Source organism: Mesoplodon bidens, assembly GCF_964165515.1.
Source record: "Mesoplodon bidens genome assembly, chromosome: 4".
Lineage (NCBI taxonomy): Eukaryota > Metazoa > Chordata > Mammalia > Artiodactyla > Ziphiidae > Mesoplodon > Mesoplodon bidens.
Genome location: NC_138160.1, coordinates 143580648 through 143604765, shown reverse-complemented (window position 1 = coordinate 143604765; position 24118 = coordinate 143580648). Strand labels below are relative to the sequence as shown.

Genomic DNA, 24118 nt, shown 5'->3' with positions numbered 1-24118 from the left:
TAAACACTAAGAAACCCAGTTCACATAAATAAACAGATGAGAATGGACAGAGTTTTGTTAAAGCAAAAAAAAAAAATCCCAATTCTGGGAACTCCTTCCGAGTTACTGGCCCAAAGTCTCACAGTGATCTAGTATCAAAAGTACCTGCAAGGATCTTCCAGCTGACCAGCCCATTAGGCACCACTCCACTGTTTTTCTGAAAGCAGTGACTTGGGACCTGGTCCCAGGGACTGGCAACAGGACCTGGTCCCCAAGGCCTGGTGTTGCTCACTTGCTCACCCCCATGCAGGTCCCCAAGAGCATAGAGCGTGGCAGGCATTACCCAGTCAGGGTGGGAGACCCAGACCCCACCTCCCAGTCCAGTCTCAGGCCCAGGCACTGCCCGTCTTCCAAGGCTCTACATGGCCCAGAGGAGCTTTGAGCAAGCCCATCAAACCTTCTAGTACATAAGCCAGAGGGCTCTACCCAAGGATGGCTGCAGCCACCTATTGCATAGCAATCCTGTTCCCTGTGCTCCTCGGAGACGCCGGGCCCAGGCCAGGGAACTCAGAGCCCTGGAAACAGTGTCCGGTGCCCAAGGACAGCTAGGATGTGCTTGCTACAGAGACCTGCAAAGGACTCAACCACACGTGGAGGTCATCTGGAACCCCCCAAGAGCCTTTTCTGCTGACTGAGAAGTTCCTGTTCTTCATGTGCTGAGCAAACCGAGCCCTTGATGTGCCAGGCCTGTGCTGGGGGCTGGGCTCGATGATGAACAGAAAGACCTGGCTGACAGCAGCATGCTGGGCAGTGAGCCAGGTGCTGGGATACAATGGCCAAGCCCCGCCCCCGACTGGGCCTGCTCACGCTCAAGGGGAACGTGGGCAAAGAATCTGTTACACAACATGAGGTCAGGGTGTACCAGTTGCTGGAAGAAAAGAGCTGGGCAGGGAGCCCAGAGGGCCACAGGAGGTGGTCAGGAAAGGCCTCTCTAAGGAAATGCGATCTGAGCCAGCATGAGGCTCCCCGAGGAAAGTGCAAAAGCCCTGAGGCAGCACAGAGCTTGGCAGGGCTCAGGAACATCAAAAGACTGGAGCATGGCGGACTTGACGGCACGCAGCTGTGGAGGAAGCTGGAGTGGAGGCCAAGACAAGTACTTTCGGTTTGAGCATCCAGTGATGGGAAGTTGCTGGAGTGCTACAACCTGGTCTGGTTTGAGAAGGAGCCCTCTCGCTGCTGGGGACAAACATGGAAGCAGAGACGGAAGGCCAGAGACACTGATGGCTTTGATTAGAGCATGAAGGTGGCAAGCGGTGAAAAAGACACCCTAATTCCTAGATCTAAAGTGCCACTGATTCAAAACAAGCTGCCATTTTGGGGGGGGGGGGGGACGACACATATGTCAACATAAAATAAATAGGTAGAGGGACTACCCTGGTGGTGCAGTGGTTAAGAATGTGCCCACCAATGCAGGGGACACGGGTTCGATCCCTGGTCTGGGAAGATCCCACATGCCGCAGAGAAACTAAGCCCGTGCGCCACAACTACTGAGCCCACGTGCCGCAACTACTGAAGCCCATGTGCCTAGAGCCCTTGTTCCGCAACGAGAAGCCACCGCTATGAGAAGCCCAAGCACCACAACAAAGAGTAGCCCCGGCTCACAGCAACTAGAGAAAGCCCGCGCGCAGCAACGAAGACCCAATGCAGACAAAAGAAATAAAATTTAAATAAATAAATGGGTAGAAATAAAATTTAAATAAATAAATAAGTTGGGATACATAAATAAAGATGTATCCCAACTTAAGGAACATGAAAATGCCAAAGGGAAAAAAATGCATGCACGTCTTGGGACAAAGAGAGGAGAGTAGTAACAAGTGAAAGAGGATTTTGGCAGAGGAGGGCAGGGTTTCTGGAATATTTAACAGACCTAGCCACGTCTATAAAGGGTAAGGTAGTTTAAGAGAAAATACTCCGCTGCAGCTCTTGACAGAGGGGTGCAGGAGGCTACCCTTGGTTGTCTCCACAGGCCAAGGCCCTCCGAGCCTCTCCCAACCCCACAGGTCTCAGCTCGCTCGGCTCTGTTGGCTCTGGAAGAGACAGGGAAATGAGTCCCAGAGTCTTCACAAAGACATCCTTCCCCGTGCTTTCTCCCGGATGGTGCAGGTTTCCAGGCCCAGCTGGAGAGACTGGAAATGGTGCCATCCAGAGGCCCCAGGTGAGCCAGGATGTGGTGTTGAGAATGTGTACAGTTCCTGGTCCCGCTTCTCAGATGGCGCCTGGATAAGCCTGGCAGGAGATATCACTGGGGCCTGTCGGTCGTGGTCAGCGCTTCCTACAGGATCCCCATCTCATCCTTACATGAAAACTCAGAGTTCAAGTAACTCTGGGTCAAAAATGGGGAGAAAAAAATGGCCAAATTCCAAAGTACCGAAAGATGAGCAGAAGCCCACACTAACGCACCAGAGCTACACGTGCTCACAGCCAAACCCTGGGTTCCAGGGAACAGCCAGGCACCCCAAAAGCGTGAGGCACCCTCCTGGGACCCTCCTGCTCGTTGGGTTGCGGTGCCTTTTGTGCGGGCATGGACGACGTGCCTAACTAATTGCCTGAGCCCGCCCTGCCTGTGTGTGTAGGTCTCTTAACAGGCAAGCACACAATCACGAGATCCACGTCAGGGTGACAGAGGAGAACCTCACACAAACAGCTATCAGAAGGTGCTAAGTGCTACGCGGAGAACCAGAACAGGAGGGGTGACAAGTGTGGCCTGGGTGGGTCAGAGGGGGCCCTTCGGAGGAGGTGACATTTGAGCTGAGACCTGAATGAGGAGATTTGCTGACAGGACGAGGACAGCCACCTCTCCAGAAACTGTCCCAGCACTGGGATTTCCCCGGGCTCAACCCCAGCCCGCCCTCTGTGGATCCCACCTCCAGCCAGGAGATTCCGTGAGACTTGATTCTCTGCAGTGGAGAGGATTCAACAATACACTGTTTCAGACTCTCTACATATCTCCCCAAGAATTCTGCTATTACCCTCACGCACAAAGGGACACGCTCCCTCAACCCCACCTCCTGAGAAGCATCAATTCGGCAACTCCCCCAACCCACCCTTCTCCTTCTGAGTTAGCTTCTTGAGGTGTCCTGGGAGACAGCTTCTCCTCACTAGACTGCAAGCTGCAGCTCTTGGACCCCCTCAAGTTCAGCCTGCTTCCTGCTGTTCTAGAAAGCCCCAAATGCTAGGGTTAAACTGCCCTACCCGGCAACTTGAGAGATCCACTCCCACCCTGAGGACAGGCACCGTTCCCTCAGACCCAGTTCCCACACAACCGGCATGGTCCCCAGCCAGTGCTCCCTGGTCCTTTTAAAGAGGAAAAAAAGAATTCAGAAGGCCCTGGGAGATGGCACAAACCCTGCAGTCTCCCGGGCTGCCTGAATGGCCCATGAGTCCTGCTTACATAAGAGCCTGGTTCGAGCAGGGACAGGGCTGTGCCAGCCTGCCAATCCCCACAAGCTGCTGAGAGGCCCTTTATCCCCCAGAGGGCTGGGAGACGCTCGTGGCCCATCTCTAAGTAACCACGGGACTGGGCGTGGGGGGGGGGAGCCCCAAACACCACCCACAGCGCCCTTGTCCGTAATGAGAACTCTCCCTCATGTTTACATAACACACACCATAGTGGGAGGGCCCCCCGCCAAGGACTTAGCAGTAAACTGCCCTCTGAAAGTTAAACTTTTAGGTAAAATCAACAGGAAAAAGAAACTTCCATCACTATTGGGACAAAGTCCACAGGTGTCTGGGTGCCTACAAAGGCTTGCCTGGCGAGCCTCATCTCTAGATGTGGAGTCTGGCCTCCAGGCCTCTGCACAAACTGTGCTCCTCCCTTCCCGGAAGACCTCCTCTTTCAGGCCTCAGCTTAGATGAAGACATCCTGAGGGCAGAGGCTGTGGTTCATTCAGCCCAGTATTCCTGGCGTATGACAGGTATAGAGAAATATATATATATATATATATATATATATATATATATATATATATATGTTGGAAAGAATGAACTAATAAATAGACGATGGACCAGAAAACAGGTGAGCAGAGCCCACCACGGAAGAGTGCCCAGACCAGCAGAACCTGCCAGCAACCTGTGCAACAATGACGGGCAGGCCCACGTGCAGTCTTGGAGGCTCCCGTCTCAGCATGCCCAGGTTCCAGAAGGAGGGGGACAACAGGGAACAGGACACTTGTGGCCAGGGTGGACCCAGGGCTTACGACCACCCTGTAAAGCCAACTTCCCTAGGTTGGGACCACTAAGGACGGGTCGCATAGGGCCACCTGAGCCCAACGCATGCAACACTGGACTCACCCAGGTCCCTGCAGCAGGCCCCCACTCACCCTTCTACTACTCCCTGTGACCCTGACCGCAGGGAGAAGATGCATTCATCTACCCATTCGGAAGCTGCAGGAACAAGACACCAAGAGCCCGTGCCCTCAGGGAGCTCATAATCTGTCCGGGTAGAAAGACCATCAAGTTCCCAAATGAAAACACAACCACAGCCCAAGGAGGGCCAGAGGAGAGGAACAGAGTGCAGGGGTCACACCCCAGACAGGACAGTCAGGGAAGGCCTCTATGAACGACACTGAAGCTGAGCTCTCAATAACAGGAAGGGAGCAGGGACTTCCCTTGTGGTCCAGTGGTTGAGAATCCGCCTTCCAATGCAGGGGGTGCGGGTTTGGTCCTTGGTCAGGGAACTAAGATCCCACATGCCACGGGGCAACTAAGCCTGCATGCCGCAACTACTGAGCCCGCACACTCTGGAGCCCATGTGCCACAACTAGAGAGAAGCACACTCACTGCAATGAAGAGCCCATGCACCGCAATAAAAGATCCCACGTACCACAAATAAGACCCAGTGCAGCCAAAAATAATAAATAAATAAATATTTTTTTTAAAAAGACAAAAAAACAAGAAGGGAGCAGGCATGGGAAAAAACAGAGGGAAGATCATTTCTGGCTGAGGGAAGAGCCTATGCACAGGGCAGGGATGTGGATGTGGATGTTTGAGACAAAAGCAGTACAGCAATGAGTGAGCAGAGCAGGGGGTAGAGGAGGACCAGAAGACTCTGAGGGGAGTGTTTTCAGGCATGTGGTGCTAAGATCCTCCCCCCTACATGGGAGAGACCCTCTGGCTGCTGCTGGGTGGGGAACACAGCCAGGAGGGGCAAGAACAGAAGCGGTGCACTTGTGAGTACGAAGGCTGTAACAGGCATCAGAAGACCAGGCCCACTTGGAGCACCTGCCTCTTGGAATGGTTCTTTGTCACAAAAGTTAAAAAGTGGGTTCTGGGGAGTTCCCTGGTGGCCTAGTGATTAGGATTCAGCACTCTCACTGCAGAGGCCCGGGTTCAATCTCTGATTGAGGAACCATCCCGCATGCTGCGCAGCACAGCCAAAATGCAAAAAAGAAAAAGGTGGGTTCTGACTGGGCTTTGACTTCACTGAGGGTCATCCCACAGAGGAGGACTGAGCAGATCATCCCAAAATGTGACTTTAGTGTACGTGATGTTGTATCAGAACTGATCTTTGGCATCTGGGCTTCTTCCTCCATCTTCTGGGCATACTGTTTAGCAAGAATCCATCTCCATGGGCCTTGTTCACTGACAAGTCATGATGCGTTCAAAACAGGCCACATGCACACCTTCCCTGGTGGCTCAGGGGTTAAGAATCCACCTGCCAATGCACAGGACACGGGTTTGAGCCCTGGTCCAAGAAGATCCCACATGCCACGGAGCAGATAAGCCCATGCACCACAACTACTGAGCCTACGCTCTAGAGCCCACGAGCTACAACTACTGAGCCTGCGCTCCACAACTACTGAAGCCCACGCGCCTAGAGCCCGTGTTCTGCAACGAGAAGCCACCACAATGAGAAGCCCGCGCACCGCAACAAAGAGTAGCCCCCGCTCACTGTAACTAGAGGAAGCCCGCACGCAGCAATGAAGACCCAACGCAGCCAAAAATAAAATTAAGTAATTAATTAAAAAAAAAAAAGAAGACACATGCAGAAGGCATTTCAGGTGGCATCACTGATGCAGATCTGTCTTCATCCACCTAACCATTTATCCTTACCCGCCTAATGATTTATACCTGGACTATGGGCCAGGAAGTGTGCTGGGCACTTCACTCTCCTCAGTGGCCCTCCAAGACAGGTGTCTTTATCCCAGCTTCATGGATGAGAAGACTGAACTGTCCCGAGACAGTTAAGAAACTGTCCCGAGAGCAGACCCAGTGGCTTCCAAAGGCCACAGCCACTCGGCCACACTTCATTCCTTCCTCAGGGCATGAATGCCTGGGCCAACCCACAGTGAAGCCCACTTTGAATCTAGTAGAACCTAGGCTCTGCCGCTCACTAGCTGTGTCACCTGGGGTACATCTCTTCGCTCCTCTGGGCCCTGGTTTCCCCATCTGTCAAATAAGGATAAGAGGACTTTCCCTGGTGGCACAGTGGTTAAGAATCCGCCTGCCAATGCAGGGGACACGGGTTCGATCCCTGGTCTGGGAAGATCCCACACGCCAGGGAGCAACTAAGCCTGTGCGCCACAACTACTGAAGCCTGCACTCTAGAGCCTGCGAGCCATGACGACTGAGCCCGCGTGCCTAGAGCCCATGTTCCGCAACAAGAGAAGCCACCGCAATGAGAAGCCCGCACACCACAACGAAGAGCAGCCCCCGCTCGCAGCAACCAGAGAAAGCCCACGAGCAGCAACGAAGACCCAATGCAGCCAAAAATAAATAAATAAATTTAAAATTTTTTAAAAAATAGGGATAAGAATAGTACCAACTTCATAGGTTTACTGTGAGGGGTAAATGAGTTAATTGATAAAAAGCACTTAGAGGGAGCACTCTATCAGTAGTGGCTTTCATCATGATGCTCTGGCTGTGCTCAGGTATTAAAACATCTTCAGCTGCCACTGTCGATATCAGCAAGAGGGTGTTAAGACCTCACCTGAACTTGACCAACCAGCCCAAGGTCTCGGGCTTTTCTCATCCGCATCCAGCCAAGACTGTCAGTGAAAGTACAGGGTTTCCCAAACAAACTCAACTGCGTAGTCTTTGGGGAGCACAGTCCCCACCCCCCCACGCAGGGCTGTCAACCCTCCACCTTTTTCACTCCTCAGGAACCAGTTATTCAAGAGGCTCCACTAGGCTCAGGGTTCCCCGTCCGCACCCCAGTGCCCCACCAGTGGGCTCTAACAGCTGCCCTGCCCTGCACCCGCCCAACCACACCAGGCACTCAGCTTCTCCCACCACCTCCTCCATCCAGGCCCCACCTCCTCCACCCAGGCCCCACCACTGGAGTCAGGCAAACCAGAGGCCAAGGCCCAGCTCCACTGCTTCCTGGCTCTGTGACCTTGAGCAACTTAACCGACTTCTCTGAGCCTCAGTTTCCTTACCTGTAAAGTAGAAGTTAACACTGGTGCCCACCGGATCAGGGGTTCACGGGACTCAATAAACTCTGGTCGCTGTTATTACCAGCACTGCCAGCATCACCAGCAATGCCGCGGCTCTGGCTCTTCTACGGATGAGGAATCAGACAGACCTGGGTCTGGATCCTGTCTCCACTACGATGTAATCTTGGACAAGCTCCTTCACCATTCTGAGCCTCTGGTTCTTTATCCACAAAACAAAGAAACAAGGAGTACCCACCTCTCAGGGTTTTTGGAAGGACATGAGAAGTGTGACCTGTCGCTGATATGATTATCCAGCAACAAAAAGTAACCCAGAAAGAGGGGGATCATAACCTGGCTCCCATCCTGCCTGCAAATGCAAAATCAATCCCAAAAGCGTTTTCTGAAGGCCTGTTGGATGCAGCCTGCAGAAAGGTGTGAGTGAAGAGATCAAGCAAGCCCCATCTCAGAGTACAATACTTTCCTGCAAACAGGCACCAAATTTAAGTGCAAAAGTCAGAGACCAGCATATTAAAACAGCGCTTGGTGGCCAAAAAAACCCAAATTATCCCTCACCTTCTACTTCAGAAGGACACAAGAATTCACAAGAAAAAAGTATAGGAAACAGCAGACACTTAGGATGCCACCTCCCAGGTTAAACAGATATTTATATTTTACTCTATTTACATCAGATTCCTTTAAAAAAAAAAACAGCTGAAGCCTTCCCTATGCCTTTTCCTCGCCCTCCATCTCTACCCAAGCAACGGTTCCTCTAACTACTGTGTAATTCCCACACATTTCTCATCTCATATTACAATTTATCCTTTATTTAGGTATATGTCCATAAACAACACACATTAAGTCTCATTTGGTATGTTTTTTAAATTTATAAAATCTTTTGCTATTTGCTTTTTTTCCACTCTACAGGATGTTTGGAGATTTATTAAAGGACCAGGAGATCAAACTAGACTGCTTTTCATATAATGGAATCGTGCACAACAGTTAAAATAAATGAACCAGAGCTACATGTAGCACCTCTCGTTTTATGCATACCCCTTGATGATATATTTCCAGCAATTTCATAATGTTCTTTATTGCTGGCCTTTGCTGTCACAATTAAACAGATTTTGCTCCAAGGAGCTCAGAAAGATTAAGTAACCTGCCCTGGGTCACAGTTATTTAGTGAGCGGCAGAGTCAGGCCTGTCCAAAGCCCATGCACCTATAGCACCATTACACACGAGTCTACGTTCTCCTTCATTTTCACCTTCCACCAAGTTTTCCGGCTCTAAACAACTGCCTCTTGACCAGAACTCTTGCTTCCAGAACTTTCGTATACTTATTCCTGTGGAGAAAACTGAAGCAAGAACCGTATTGGTCGAGGATTATTCACAAGATGAGAACCAACAGAGCTACGCTTTTCTGGGGGGAAGGGGGTGGAAGATCCTAAATGGGGCAATGGGGACCCCACGAGGATGAGGCTGCCTTGCCTCCGGGAACTCAGCTGTGGGAAATGGGCAGTGACCTGGGCCCGAGAAGGCTGAGAGGGACTGATCATTCCAGGAATTAACAGACTCAAAAGAAACAGGAACTATTCTTGAGCTGCTAGTGGGATCATTACTTTGACCTCTCATCTGCAATGGCAAAACAAAATTAAAAAAAAAAAAAAAAATTCCTATAGCCTCGGATAAGCAGTTCCTTTATCGACCTTGCTCTGATCCCAAGACAATCCCAAGGCCTGCTCTGCCTTCCAAGGAACGGCTTCAGCCAAAGCCCGAGAGTGACCTGTTCTACCCGCTTTGTCTCAATTAGGCCACTGAAGGGACACATCGTCCTCTCAGACCATAGAAGGGAGAATGGCAGCGTCAGCAAACTGTCATCACAGCAGCAGCAAATCTCCCCTCCAGCTGGAATCCCACCTGCCAAAAACATCAGATATCAACCCTCACTAACTCACTGTGTCACTGAGCAAGTCCTGCACCTTTCTGAGCAGCATCTCTATCGCTTGTCAATTACACGTCCTAATCTCCAAGGTCTCTCTCAGAGTCAAAAAGGTCTTTTTAGTGGGTGTTAATCACTCAGTGGATAGGGGGTCGCTTAGGGGTGGAAGGATGGACTTAGTCCCAAACAGAAATACATTCTTTGCTATGGATAATTGAAACCTTTTCTCAAACTGTTAAATGTGAGGGAAAGAATCTCTGCTATTTTTATTAATCGGCGACAAACATCCAGAGCTGGTCGGCCTTAACACAACATTGTAAAACAACTATACCCCAATAATAATTTAAAGAATAAACATACAAAAAGCTGATCGGCATGCTGTGCAAACTGGGCTGGGAGACAACCGCTCCTCCCGTACACAAACTCTGTAGGTATCACCTCAGTGCTTACTTGGCAAATGTTAGCAGAGAATGATAACAGAGAACACAGCAAATTAACAATTTTATTTTCTTTCTCCGAGGTCACTTTGAACAGTGGGTTTGAAGCTCCTCCCTCCTTCTGGGAGGGAAAGGGTTTGAGTAAAGTAGAGCGTGTCCTCCAGTCCAAGCCATGGGCCTCAGGCTGTGCCCAGCTTCCCGGAACAAAAGTGCGCACCCCGAGGCTTCTCTGGGGCCTACTTTATCTGCCTGCCGACTAGCAAAACTAACTCCATTTTGTAAGCCCATACGTATCTTCCATCCTGCATCTTTCAAAGTGAATGTGGCTTTTTCTCCAGGGTTACACAGAGGTTTTGAGAGGGAAAACTGTATTAGGAGAACTTTATTAGAAGAATGTCAATCTATCATCATGAAGTTGAATGAAGCATGAGATTATTGAATCCTACTTCCTCATTTTTGAGCCATGTCAAAAATGATTAAGGACTTCTGGGTTAAAGGTTTCAAAATATTCTGGGGAAATTACCGCCAAAAGTAGTAACAATAATAGTAGTAGTAGTAGTAGTAGTAGTAGTAGTAGTAGTAGTAAAGGGGGTGGCCAGAAGCAGTGGTATTCCACTCGTGAATAAAAACAAGAAATCTCTCCTTGTACTTACATGAGCCACCTAACATGATCAAATTCACAGAGACAGAAAGTAGAATGACAGTTGCCAGAGGCTAGGCAGAGAAGAGAAGGGGGGTTAGTGTTTAATGAGTACAGAGTTTCAGTTATGCAAGATGAAAAGAACAGAGTTCTGGAGATGGATGGTGGTGACGGCTGCACAACAATGTGAATGTATTTAATGCCACTGAACTGTACTTTTAAAAATGGTTAAGGCAGGGTTTCCCTGATGGCGCAGTGGTTGGGAGTCCGCCTGCCGATGCAGGGGACACGGGTGCGTGCCCCGGTCCAGGAAGATCCCACATGCCGCGGAGCGGCTGGGCCCCTGAGCCATGGCCCCTGAGCCATGGCCGCTGAGCCTGCGCGTCCGGAGCCTGTGCTCCGCAACGGGAGAGGCCACAACAGTGAGAGGCCCGCGTACCGCAAAAAAAAAAAAAAAAAAAAAAAAGGTTAAGGTAAATTTTATGTGTATTTTACCACAATTTTTTTAATTGGGGAAGGGAAAAAAGAAAACAAAGAAACCTCTCAACCTGCTCATTTTCATTTGGGGACCAGCATGGCATAGAGGTTAGCAACTGAGACTCTGGAGTCCTGAGTTTCTCTCTCTGTTCTGCATTTACTAGCTCAGGACCTTTGAGCAAGTCATCTGACATCTCTGAGACTGTTTCTCCATCTACAAAAACAAGAATAATTAATAGTCTCCTACCTCACAGGGGTGTGAAGACAAGAAAACAAGGTAACACAAAAGTAAGCACTCTTTAAATTATCCGTATTAATTTAATAATAAATTAGTTTATTATTTAATGTTACTTATAAGTCAGCAATAATTAATTAAAGTATTAACATTATATTATCAGCTAGGTCGGTAAGTGCATCAGAACACTTCGTTTTAAGGGAAAGAGGCCCGAGTTGGGAGTCAGAAGACCTAGACCTAGACTTCAAGACTGGCTGTGGGTGTGAGATATCTCCTCGGTGACACGCAGGGGTTAACTGAGATGATCTCTTATATTAACAGAAAACAAAGATCAGCTTTCCTGGTCGGCGGGAGCCAGCACTGGAGCTACACCTACACCGCCTAAGCCTCTCGGGGAGACGTCCCGGGCGAGGAAGGGATCCAAAGATCAAGCCTCTCTGGGCTGATTGCAAAGCCCCTTCCAAAGCCCGAGGCAGAGGCAGGGTGCAAGGTTTGTGCAAGACACCCTCAGACTGGAAGCAAGGGTTCCACACCCTCGCTCCTCCCCTGCCAAAGTCTGCAACTCATCCCGCAGGGGGAGCTGCAAGGAACCTGTAAGCTTCCCAGGTCCTGCAGAGACCCCAAGAAAAGGCAACCGCAAAACAGCCTGGGTTGCAGAATTAGAAGTACCTCCCCCGCATATGCGCACTGCGATTTACGAGTGGCTCCAGGGCACAACGCGCGCCTACTGCGCCTGCGCCTTCCGGCTCGGCACAGGGCGAGAAGGGGGGTTCCCGTTGTCTCACGAAGAAAAAAATGGGTCTGCGGCGGTCGCTCGGCCCCCGTTTCTTCGTTTCTTACCTCAGAGTGCTTCATGGCTCCCTCACACGGCGGATACTGCTCCTGCTGCTGCAGCTACCTGCCCGCGACACTGCAAGGGATACCTCACGCGCTCACGACTTCCCCGCGAGACTAACCGCGGCTCCGCGTCCGCCCCGCTCCTCCCTGCCGCGCGCGCCCCTCCAGCCAATCAGCGCACGGGGCGCCCACTTCGCCCTCGCCCAGCAGGCCTGGTCTGAACGAGAAATAGCCGCTCTCGCCACGGGGCTAGCCAATCAGCTTGCAGGACCCACCGAGGGGGCGGAGCGCGGGCAAGAGGGAGGGGGGTCGGTAGAAAGAAGGGGCTTGGCTACCCACCAATCAAAGGGGGCCTCCGCGCCGCGAGCCCCCCTGCCCCGCCCCTTGGTGGCGTCGCTGTGGAAACCAAGGGAAGCCAAGGTTACTGCAAGGCGGGGGGGAGGGAGCTAGCAGTTGAGTGACGTATAAGGCAGCATCCACGTGGTGGGCAGCTCGACTGGATGAATTCCGAGGTGGGCGGCCCCCGGGGGATACCGGGGAGCAACGGGAGAGGGATAGCGGTTGGAGGCATGGGCTGGGGCACCTGGATGGAGAGGCCTTTCTGGCTAGGGGACCCGTACCTGTCATGAATGGGAGGAAAGGAAAGGGGAAATGGGTGGTGAAAAGCCTTCTGGAACCGCCCCCAACCTGTAACCATTCTGGGGCTGTCTTCACTCCCCTTTCAATGCAAGCCCCCGCCCCACCTTGCTCGACTCGACGGGCAGGGAGGCCACATTTGTGTCTACCTGCACGGTCCAGTATGGTCACCGCTGGCCACATGTGTCTAGTGAGCCCTTGAAATGTGGCTGGTCAAAACTGAGATGTGCTGTAAACATAAAACACAAACCGATTTCAGAGACTTAGTACGAAAAGGAAAATGTAAAAAAAAAAAACAAAAAAACCTCATTAATCACCTTTTATGTTGATTACACGTTGAAATGATATTATTTTGGATATATTGGATTAAAATGCATTATTAAAATTAAATTCCCCTGTTTCTTTTTACTTCTTTAATGTGCCTGTTGGAACATTTAAAATCAAACACAGCTTGCATGTGGCTGGCGGTTGTCCCTCTCACACTAGCTCTACTGGACAGTGCTGGTTTGGGGTCACGCCATGCTTTTACTCCATTGATTGTCATGAGCAGGCTGGGAGGCTGGTTTCCACCACACACAAATACACACACACACAGACCCATGCACACTTAAGACAGGACCTGGCACACTCCCTCACCTTATCTCCTTTCTCCTGATTCCAGACCCTGCCCCTGAGCCTTCATCAACCATTGAACCCTTCAGAATTCAGAGGCCTGGCATCAGGGACATGGTGAGAAGTCCTCAAAGATAGATCTCTGATTCACAGGAGAGCAGGGCAGGGAGAAGGTGAGTCAATGCTCAGCACTTAGTCATCCAGGTTAGGCTCTAGAGACTTCTGAAGCTACAGCTTTTGGGGACCCCTGTCTCCAAGTAAAGGAAGCTAAGGCTGTGGTCTTCAGAAATTCATTACCTTTTTCATCGGGCGTATCTGGGCAAAACAGGTGAAAACATAGTGTTTTATACTTGTACTTTCTCTTGTACAGATCTCTTCCTGTTAGCAGTTGTGGGGCTCACAGTATCTTGAGATCCTTTATGTACCGACAGGCCTCATTCCCTGGCCTCATGGAGGGGGATGGGGGACTACTCACTCAGAGGCCACAAGTTTAAATTGTATGAAGTTGAGTTACTTGAGGTGTCTACTTCTGAGATGCTGAGGGGGCAGGGTTGAACCCCTAAAACCCAGCCATGTTTTGCTACTTTGCCAGTTTTGCCAATTTCCAGCTTCTCCAATGTGGTCTGAGTAGGCATGTCTTCCCTATCACTGGGTTCCAGCTAGGTAAGGCGTCTGGTGTCCAAATAGGTGTCAGTTTTGGAGATTCCACACACATTCCTACAGACTCAGAACATTCTGGAATTTCCCTTTCGAGACTGCTTCCTTGAGCCCTGAACTCACTCAACAGGCACCAAATAATTTTGTGAACCTACTATGCTGTGTGCCAGCCGAGGCATAAAAATAATTTCCGCCCCTCTCCTCACCTACAAGAAATGCATAGAAAGGCATGATCCAGCCTGCAAAGAAGTCCTTTGTTTTTTTGTTTTTTTGCGGTACGCGGGCCTCTCACTGCTGTGGCCTCTCCCGCTGCAGAGCACAGGCTCCGGACGCGCAGGCTCAGCGGCCATGGCTCACGGGCCCAGCTGCTCCGCGGCATGTGGGATCTTCCCGGACCGGGGCACGAACCCGTGTCCCCTGCATCGGCAGGCGGACTCTCAACCACTGCGCCATCAGGGAAGCCCAGTCCTTTGTTTTTGATGGGTAGTACAGGTGTGAGGACCCCTTGTTGTCCTCACCTGGCTTCCAGTAATCCATCTGCCAGCAGAAACCAAATCCACCCTCAGAATGAAGACTGGCCACTTTGTTCAAGCCCTTTATGACACTGTACCACGGCTCTGACTATACCTGTTGGTAGGGACAGCTAGATTGTCCAGCACAGTGGCTGATTCATAATGGTGACAAGTAAATACATTTGGTATTTGCTGAGCCAAATGTGATAAGTCCCTTAGAGCAGTTTCCAAAGGGGAAATTCTATTTCCCACATGCAAGTAAGATAGGATCTTGATTCTTTTTTTTTTTTTTTTTTTTTTTTTTTTGCGGTACGCGGGCCTCTCACTGCTGTGGCCTCTCCCGTTGCGGAGCACAGGCTCCGGACACACAGGCTCCGCGGCCACGGCTCGCGGGCCCAGCCGCTCCGCGGCATGTGGGATCTTCCGGGACAGGGGCACGAACCCGTGTCCCCTGCATCGGCAGGCGGACTCTCAACCACTGCGCCACCAGGGAAGCCCAGGATCTTGATTCTTCCAGGAATCTGGCTTGGCTTGTTTTTGGGTGTGTCATCAAGCTTATTCAGAGCTGTGTGAGGGAAGGTAAAGCCTATAGCAGACAAGCCAGGGCTGGATAGCAACTTTCCACTGTGTCAGGAGCCCCAGAGAGAGGTTTCCCAGGTTCTATCTTGTCTGTCTTTTTAATTTTTATTTTTAGGTCCATGGGATTTATTTTCTTTCTTTTTATTGACGTATAATTTACATACAGTAAAATTCACCTTTTTTAGTGTACAGTTCTGAATAAATACAGACATGTAACCACCACCACAGTCAAGATATAGAACATTTCCATCATCCCCCCAAATTCCCCTGTATCCCTTTGCAGCAGATCCCAGCCCCTGGCAACCACTAATCCAATTTCTGCATCAATACTCTTGCCTTTTCCAGAGGTCCTTTAAAATGGAATCACACAGTAAATAGACTTTTGAACCTGGCTTCTTTCATTAACATAATGCATTTGAGGTTCCTCTGCATTGTTTCCTGTGTCAGTAGCTCAGTCTTTTTTTATGGCCGAATAGTATTCCATCATGTTGCCAGATCACAGTTTATTCATTCACCCACTGAAGGATATTTAGGTTTTAATGGCTGTTGGTAATGACAAATAAAGCCTTGATAACCATTTGCTCATGGGTTTTTATGTGAACATAGGTTTTTATTTCACATGGGTATTCCACCATGGGAAGATTGTTAGCTTGTATGGCTGTAAAGCTTTTGAAGTTCTTTTTCATGAAGAGAAGAGTTGAAAAAAATGGCGATGCTTTTTTTAAAAAAATTAAGTCTTTATCATCATCTGAATCACACCTTAACATAAGCTGAGTGCTCACCATAAATACTCAGTATGTTAAACACTTTACACCTCAGTATTTTATTCACTGGGTGACCTCAGGCAAGTCACATGACCTCTCAGAGCCTCAGTTTCCCTACCAGTAAAACGGAGGTAATGATAGTCCAACCTCATAGGATTATTATCAGGATTAAATGAGTTAATACACATCAAGTGCTTGGAACCGGCCTGACACAGAGTAGGACCATGTCAGTGTTAGCTATTATTATGATGTTCATTTCCTGGCCCCTCTCAAATTCATCCACATAGCAACCCTGGGAGGTAAGATCTACCCTTATCCTATTTCATGGAGGACATACGTAGCAATTCGAGAGGTAGAGCAAGTTGTGCAAGATCACACAGGCAGTAAATAAGTAAATAGTGGGTCCAGGATTTCAACGGAGGCTGACCGACTCCAGACTCACCTGCTTAGTTCTTTTTTTTATTTTATTTTTTTATTTTTGGCTGTGTTGGGTCTTCGTTGCTGCACGCGGGCTTTCTCTGGTTGCAGTGAGCGGGGGCTGCTCTTTGTTGTGGTGGGCGGGCTTCTCATTGCGGTGGCTTCTCTTGTTGCGGCGCGCGGGCTCTAGGGCATGCAGGCTTCAGTAGTTGTGGCTTGTGGGCTCTAAGAGCGCAGGCTCAGTAGTAGTAGTTGCTCCACGGCATGTGGGAGCTTCCTGGACCAGGGATCGAACCTGTGTCCCCTGCATTGGCAGGCGGATTCTCAACCATCGCGCCACCAGGGAAGTCCTGCTTAGTTCTTATATTAGGGTTCTACTGGATACCAAAGAAACAGAACCAGTAGGATATATGTGTTTGTGAGTGTGTCTGTGTATTAAGAGATTTATTTCAGGCATTGGCTCACACGATTGTGGGGGCTGGCAAGGCAAGTCTGAAATCTGTAGGGCAGACCAGCAGGCTGGAAACTCTTGGCCAGGAACTGATGCTTCATCCTCAGGGAAACCTCAGTATTTGCTTTTAAGGCCTTCGGCAGTGAGAGCGCAGAACCCTAACCACTGTACTGTCAGGGAATTCCCTCAGTGTTTGCTTTTGAAGACTTTCAACTGATTGGATGAGGTCCACCCACAATACCAATGGTCATCTCCTGTACTTAGAGTCAACTGATTATAGATGTTAACCTAACCACATCTACAAAACACCTTCACAGCAGCACTTAGATTAGTGTTTAATTGAATAACTGGGTACAACTGCCTAGCCAAGTCGATGCATACAACTACCCATCACATCTTCTCTTCTTCTGAGTTGAGAGCTCAAACCTCTGCTGAGATTTCTGCAGAGGCCACTTTTCCAATAACATTCCAAAGTGCCCAGTGAGTGTCCAGGTCAAAGAATCATAGCCATAAGAAGAGATGTTGAGTTTGGTTTTTGTTTTTTTCTTTTGGGGGGCAGGGGTTAAACAATTAAAACTTCCTGAACATGACCCAGGCTTGCTCAAGGAAGGGAGAGTTCCCAGCTCTCAGGTTGCCCCTAAACACAAGGACACCCTTCTCATGATGTTTTTGGCCCACTCAGGGCTATGTGAAGACCCTGCCACATCTGTTAACTCTTAAATTTATAAGTGTGAGGAAATCCACAAGCTCTGAGTTTTTCCCCATGGTGACTCTCCCGCTATCTGTTTATGTAGCTTTAAAAAAAATCAAACTCTCTCCCCTCCATGATTGGTTCAGGAACCCTGCAGTGCTGTGCCCCTGGGCACCCAGCCCAGATTCATCCTCCCAGGTCAGCTGGTGTGTGTCCTAGTCCAGGGTCCTTACTGACACGGTTACCCTGGGGTCGGGGGTGGCCAGGGATGGCCGGAATCCCCCTGCTAGACAGCAGGGAAAGGCCATGGCATCTTCCTCAGGAGTTCCAACCTGCACATGGGCAGTAGTTACCAGAAGCTTTTTGCCAGGATGCGGGTGGCTCAGCAGCCCACCATTCAACCAGACAGCTAGTCACCCCTTTGACAGCACTTCCTGGGCACTTCACAAATGTTGAATCAACATCAACTTCAAAGCCCTATGAGGCAGGTACAACTACTACCCCCATTGTACAGATGAGGAAGCTAAAGGCCCTGGAAGGCTCAGTAACCAGCCCAAGATCACACAGCCAGGAAGAGCTGGAACCAAGAATGAAACCGGGCTGCCTGGCTCCAGAGCCAGTGTCACACCGCCCAGACCTCCCAAGCAGTTCTTCCAGGAAACTCTCCCCTTCACAGGGCACTACCACCTACCCCCCCTTCCCTTCTCAGGTGGTACCCCTTTTTGAGCCTTCTTACCCCGTGGGCCCTGCCCTTGACTACAGACACCCCAGACTCTCAGAGCCGAAAGGGATCATGTTGCCCACAGATGAGGAAACAGAGGTCCTGAGACGTGTATGACACGCCCATGTCTCCCCCAAATCATAAAGGTAGTGGGGAGGGGAAAAAGCAGCAGGTGTATTAAAAACAGCCAGGAATATTTACGAAGCGTCGGTTCCAGACACGTTTCTGGCACTGGAGACCCAGCACTGACAAAGACCCAGTCCCTGCCCTCGTGGTGATCGCAGGCTGGGAGGAGGGTGACATTTAGCATGAAAACCAAGGAACAGAGTAATTTCAAATTTCAGTGGCAGGGGTTCTTGAGAATACGGTAAACTGAAAGGCTTGAGGAGCTGGACTGAGAAGACCTCTCCAGGGAGATGAACTTTGGTCCCGGGTGCTCACCTCGCTTTACATGGTACTGTATGGGTGAGGACAGGGACAGTACCGGGGCTCCCAAGTGCATTCTCCCTACAGCCGGTAGAAGAGGGCGGGTGGGTAATTTTAGTCCCAGAAGCAGGGTGGGTGTCTGGGGCAAGGAAAGATTAGGTAACTCCCCCGCCCCGAGACTCCTGGCAGGAACTGATTCCCACGCCCCGTGAGATAGGAGCGGGCAAGTTTGCTTCTGCTACGGAAGGGGCGGAGTCTTCCCCGACCCCGCCCCTTCCCGGAGCAGCGCGTCGTAATCTATTGACCCAGGCAGGGGGCGGGCTGCGCGGCCGGCCGGGTCGTCAGGAGCAGTAAAGCAAGATCGCTATTGGTTCCCGTGGAGGGTGGGCGGGGCCTCCGTCTCCCGGGGGCGCAAGCCACGGGTAGGCGTTGCCGAGGTCGGAGCGGGAAGGGGCGCGGCCGCGAGCCGGGGGCTGTGGGCGGCTCGGCCCCGCCCCGGATATTGCGCGTCGCAGCCTTGGCGGCGGCGATTGGTTGAAACTGTGTAGGGGGCGGGGCGGAAGGTTCTGGAGGGGGCTGGCGGGCTCTGGAAGCTTCCGCCGGGCGGGTATATAGACTCCGGGAGCGGGCGGCGGCGGAGCCGGGGGACGGCTGCAGCTGGGCGGCGGGCCTCAGGCACAGGCAATGGGTAAGGACTATTACCAGACGCTGGGCCTGGCCCGCGGTGCGTCAGATGAGGAGATCAAGAGGGCCTACCGTCGCCAGGCGCTGCGTTACCACCCGGACAAGAACAAGGAGCCCGGCGCCGAGGAGAAGTTCAAGGAGATCGCCGAGGCCTACGACGTGCTCAGCGACCCGCGCAAGCGCGAGATCTTCGACCGCTATGGGGAGGAAGGTAGTGTGCGCGCGCGCGGCCGGGGGCGCGGCCCCGCCGTTTGACAGGAGGAGAAACCGAGGCACAGCAGCCACGCTGCGGCGCCCCGGGGCGAGCAGCCCCCGCCCTCTGGCCACACGGGCCTCCGTTCTCGGATAGGCGGCCGCCCAATGGGAGGAGCTGCGCTGCTCGCCCAGAAGCTTCTAGTATGTCTGGGGCTGCCCCTCCCTGGGCGCCCGCCTCCGCCCACGGCCCCGATCGGTCCGGGGTGCAGCAGGAGAGGGTTCGGAGGCCTAGCTTGACTGGTGGCATTGTGGCCCCGCGGGCCCTAGGCTCACCTGGGCGAGGTGGGAGGCTCTGCCGCCCTGGGGTGCAGGGCGGGGCCTCTGGCTGAGCGCCGGGCACAGCCTGCGTGTAGTGAGCCTGCAAACGAAAGTGACAGTTAACGCCGAGCGACCTCCCGGGGCTCCCTGAGGGTGGAGTGAGGTAATCCCTGTAAAGTGCTTACGTGGCTCCGTGCCGGGCACGTAGTCGGCCGTCAAGGTGCTTGGAGCAATGGGGCCTGTCTCTGCCCAGCCTCCCCGGGGTAGCCCTCTTCAGGGAAAAAGAAAGCTTTCTTGTTGTCCAGTTGCCCGTTGATGACTCAGGCTGGCTTCTGGGCTTGGTCTTCAGAAAGAAGTGACTTTTTAAATAAGAATGGTGGCAGTAAGTGCCAGGGTGTGAGAATTTGAAAGTCTCCGTTTACAGTTTCACCTTCTTCTCTACTCTCCCACACGTCTCTAGCCCTTAAGTATTTAAGAGTTAACATTTAGTGAAAATTGATCCTGGGTTGTGCTTTTTTCATCGGATCTGTTAGTGAATTCTTTGTACTCCTTGTAACATTGCAGGAAGGATGGGTTACTCAGGTGTGAGGACCTGGGTGACCCCAAGAGATGTGGCCATCTCAGAGCTTGAGCTTTTCACCACTGTCATGCCACAATGAACTACCTACCTTGGGGAGTAAGGGTTCTGTTTTTGCCGCTGCAAGTGGGAGGTAAAAGCTTGGGGTTCTTCCTTATTCTTCCCAGACAGGCTAAGAAAATCCCTCCCGCAATGGTTCCTAAGCTTTTTTCCTCAAGGAAAGCTCCTGGAGAGCTAAGCTCCTAGCCAGCCATCTGATTTCTTCTGCTTTTGCTTTTCAGGCCTAAAGGGCGGTGGCCCCAGTGGCGGGAGCAGCGGTGGTGCTAACGGTACCTCTTTCAGCTACACATTCCATGGAGACCCTCACGCCATGTTTGCTGAGTTCTTCGGTGGCCGAAATCCCTTTGACACCTTTTTTGGGCAGCGCAACGGGGAGGAAGGCATGGACATCGATGACCCATTCTCAGGCTTCCCCATTGGCATGGGTGGCTTCACCAACATGAACTTTGGCCGCTCCCGCCCTACCCAAGAGCCCACCCGAAGGAAGCAGGATCCCCCTGTCACCCATGACCTTAGGGTATCACTTGAAGAGATCTATAGCGGCTGTACCAAGAAAATGAAAATCTCTCATAAGCGGCTGAACCCTGATGGAAAGAGCATTCGCAACGAAGACAAAATCTTGACCATTGAAGTGAAGCGGGGGTGGAAAGAAGGGACCAAAATCACCTTCCCCAAGGAAGGAGACCAGACCTCCAACAACATTCCAGCCGACATCGTCTTTGTTTTAAAGGACAAGCCACACAATATCTTTAAGAGAGATGGCTCTGATGTCATTTACCCAGCCAGGATCACCCTTCGGGAGGTAAGGCACTAGGCAGGGCAACGTCTGTGGAGGGAGAAGGCTGCTTTTTGACACAGTTCAGTATTTGCTTGACACATTTCTGAGCTCTTGGTGCATGCCAGGCTTGGGAGGTGCAGTAGCAACAAGACTTTGCAGGGCTCTGTTTTTTCAGAGCTTCTGTGCTGGTGACCTGGGTGGATCTGGGGGCAGGGCCTTAGCTATAAAAGCCTTATGGTGCTTTCCCTACATTAAACAGCCTCTGGGCAGGATGTGAGCTTCCGAAGCTACTCTCTATCTAATGTTGTCCATTTGCTTTCCAAGGCTCTGTGTGGCTGTACAGTGAATGTCCCAACTCTGGACGGCAGGACCATACCTGTTGTATTCAAAGATGTCATCAGGCCTGGCATGCGGCGAAAAGTTCCTGGAGAAGGACTTCCTCTCCCCAAAATGCCCGAGAAACGTGGGGACCTCATTATTGAGTTTGAAGTGATCTTCCCCGAAAGGATTCCCCAGACGTCAAGAACCGTTCTTGAGCAGGTTCTTCCGATATAGTCAACTATGTTCCCCAAGGACTGACCAGGGACCTTTCCAGAGCTCAAGGATTTCCAGACTTTTCCACCAGCTGTGGACCCACGAGAGGGCGGGAGAGCCCAGGGCAGGCTTTCATACTGCTGAATGTTTTCTAGAGAATATATAACAATCTTTTAAAGTCGTGCACTAAACTTAAGTGGTTTTTCGAGCGATAAGGTGGCAGGTGGTGGGGACAGCAGGAAAAGGCAGTCCAGTCTGCCCCGCTGGGTCCTGCCGCCCTCCGGGATGGGCCCACACCCTCCTCCCCCAGGCCTTGCCCAGGGGGAGAGGCAGACCCACAGCTGGACTTGATCCCTCTGTAGTCCCTTTGCTTGCAGATGTTAGACGTGGTATGGACCTGCCTTCTTGGTTACCAAACCCTGTACACTCCTCAGTTTCTGTTGTGTAATCAGTTCATGTTTTATTCTGTATTTGTCTCCCACGTCTTACTCTTCCCCTGAAGAATCCCGTCTTTTCTCTTGCCATCTCAAATTGAGAACCTAGACTTATTTTTGCCGAACTGCCTGGCTGGCTCCCACAAGCAATACCTCTCTCGTTCCAGCAAGACCAAGGGAGCCGGCCTCCAGTGAGCGAGTAACTTGTGCAGCTGCCTCTCCCTCGAGCGTCTGGGGCCCTGGCCGGAGCAGGGGGTCCTCTCGACCCCTGGCTCCAAGGCTGAGTGCGCTCACTTTCCTTTTCTGTAAGGCAATCTTTTGGCACACCTGGGATTTACCAGTGGCCCAGGTAATTTTTCGTTTAATGGACTCTGGACTCTCAAAAGGATCTGATCCTTTTGCATTTTGCACAGCCCTAGGTATAATCCCTTTTGATAAAAGGGTCTTTGCTTCTGATTACAGGAGCACTGTGGAACGTCTGTAAATATGTTTTTATAATTCCGTGTAAAGTTGGTGTGCACTCAAATGAAACAGTCCACAGCAGCTGCTGCTCTCTGTAAGGGGCCATGATGGAATTCGGAAGGAACCTGGTGGGGGCGGGGGGAGGCATGTAGGAACAAGAATTGTTCTTGCAGGCCAGTCTGGTGCTCAGACCTTTAGACTCATTGTAAGTTGCCACTGCCAACACAAGACCAAAGTGTGACTTGTCAATGTGCAGTGTGATAGCATTAAAGACTGATGCTAAACCTCAGGGGAGCGGTCCTGTGACTCTGTTTGAGGGCTCTCCTGACGGGCTGGGGTGGGGTCTGGGCAACCCTCCAAAGTCAGCCTGGGTGGGTGGGTGGGAGGGAGGGGTGAGCAGAAGGCAGGAGTCCTCTGCAAGGGATAGAGAAGCCGCCCTCCTTGAGCTGGATGTGGCGTGGATAACAGCAACCCACAGGACTCTATCCAGGCATCCAGAGAGCCCAGTGGATTCAGAGCTTGCTTTTTGTGAAGGTTGGGGCCAAAGTTAAGCAGGTCCCCTCCCTATCTTCCAAGGTCTGGTTGCTGGGGCCAAAGGGAGGTGTATGTTCTACCCTCTTAATTTCCCCCCACTCCTTACTTGCTAGAACAGGCTGGTGTCAGGCAGACCCTGGCCAAACCAGACTAGGATTCCAGCCCAGGGCCGGCCCTGCCCTGGTGAAGACCTATTTCCTGCCCTCCCTTTATTTGCAGGCCACTGAAACTGCTTTTACTTTGCAACTTTTTTTAAGGAACTGGTTTTATTTTAAGGTAAGTAATTACACAGGCGGAGAACAATGTATTGCTATTTTGCTACGAAACGTCTTGATGTAAAAACTTAAATAACACCATGTTTAACGTCAACCTAGGAGTGGCTTTCCCTTCCCACTGAAAGAATTTAACCACTGAAAACAGTCTAAGAGCAGTGCTGTCCAAGAGAACTTTCTTCAGTGATGGGAATGTTTTATGTCTTTTAAAACAAATTCTTTAAGATTCAATAGAAGTTGCTTGGTAGCTCCAGCCACATTTCAAGTGCTCAGCAGGCACACATGGTTAGCGGTGACTTGGGTAAGACATGGGTGTCTTAGAAGGGTAGCCATGTGGAGCCCAGAGAGGCCATCCTAGTTGGGAGGTGACCCCTGGAGTATCAGAGCCAAAAGGGACCTTATCACAAGGTTTGTTTACTGAACCAGGGACCAAGATGACATTTACTGCAGAACTGGCCCTGGCCTCGGTTGGGGTCACAGACCCCCAGCGCTGCCAATCCCCCCGCCCCCGTCTCCCTCATTACATAGCAGGTCCCTGTGAAATTCATATCCAAGGGCCACCAGCACAAATGTGCACAAAGCCTCAATGTGTCACAGTTCTGGTAACTTAGAGCAATAACCTAACCAGGGCGGTGGATGGGGCAGTGTGAGTCTAGGAAAATGTTCACAGTGAAAAAGACAGAAAGGACCCTAGTGGATGGAAAGCCTGCCCCTCAGATGTACAGCTTTTGCCCGCGCTGGACGCGATTGTGTGTGTCAAGTGTCTGGTTGTCTGCAAGTGGACCTCTCCTCCTCAGCTTCCCGTTAACAGATTTATTTTACTTTCCCAT

At 51.2% G+C, this 24118-nt stretch overlaps 2 protein-coding genes across 2 annotated transcripts in view; one reads left to right on the top strand and one right to left on the bottom strand.

Moving 5' to 3' along the window:
* The window catches only part of TECR (trans-2,3-enoyl-CoA reductase), a 28584-nt gene extending 16466 nt beyond the window's left edge, over window positions 1-12118 (bottom strand). Inside the window, exon 1 of the mRNA XM_081232964.1 lies at window positions 11978-12118. Coding sequence (XP_081089090.1) covers window positions 11978-11992 — 15 coding nt within the window. The 5' untranslated portion in view covers window positions 11993-12118. The remainder of the gene's footprint in view (window positions 1-11977) is intronic.
* A 6921-nt stretch (window positions 12119-19039) lies between these two features.
* DNAJB1 (DnaJ heat shock protein family (Hsp40) member B1) lies at window positions 19040-22771 on the top strand. Its single transcript, XM_081230545.1, has 3 exons — window positions 19040-19335; window positions 20496-21076; window positions 21377-22771. The coding sequence occupies exons 1-3, from the start codon at window positions 19125-19127 to the stop codon at window positions 21605-21607; spliced, it is 1023 nt and encodes a 340-aa protein (XP_081086671.1). The 5' UTR covers window positions 19040-19124; the 3' UTR covers window positions 21608-22771.
* Window positions 22772-24118: the final 1347 nt, after the last annotated feature.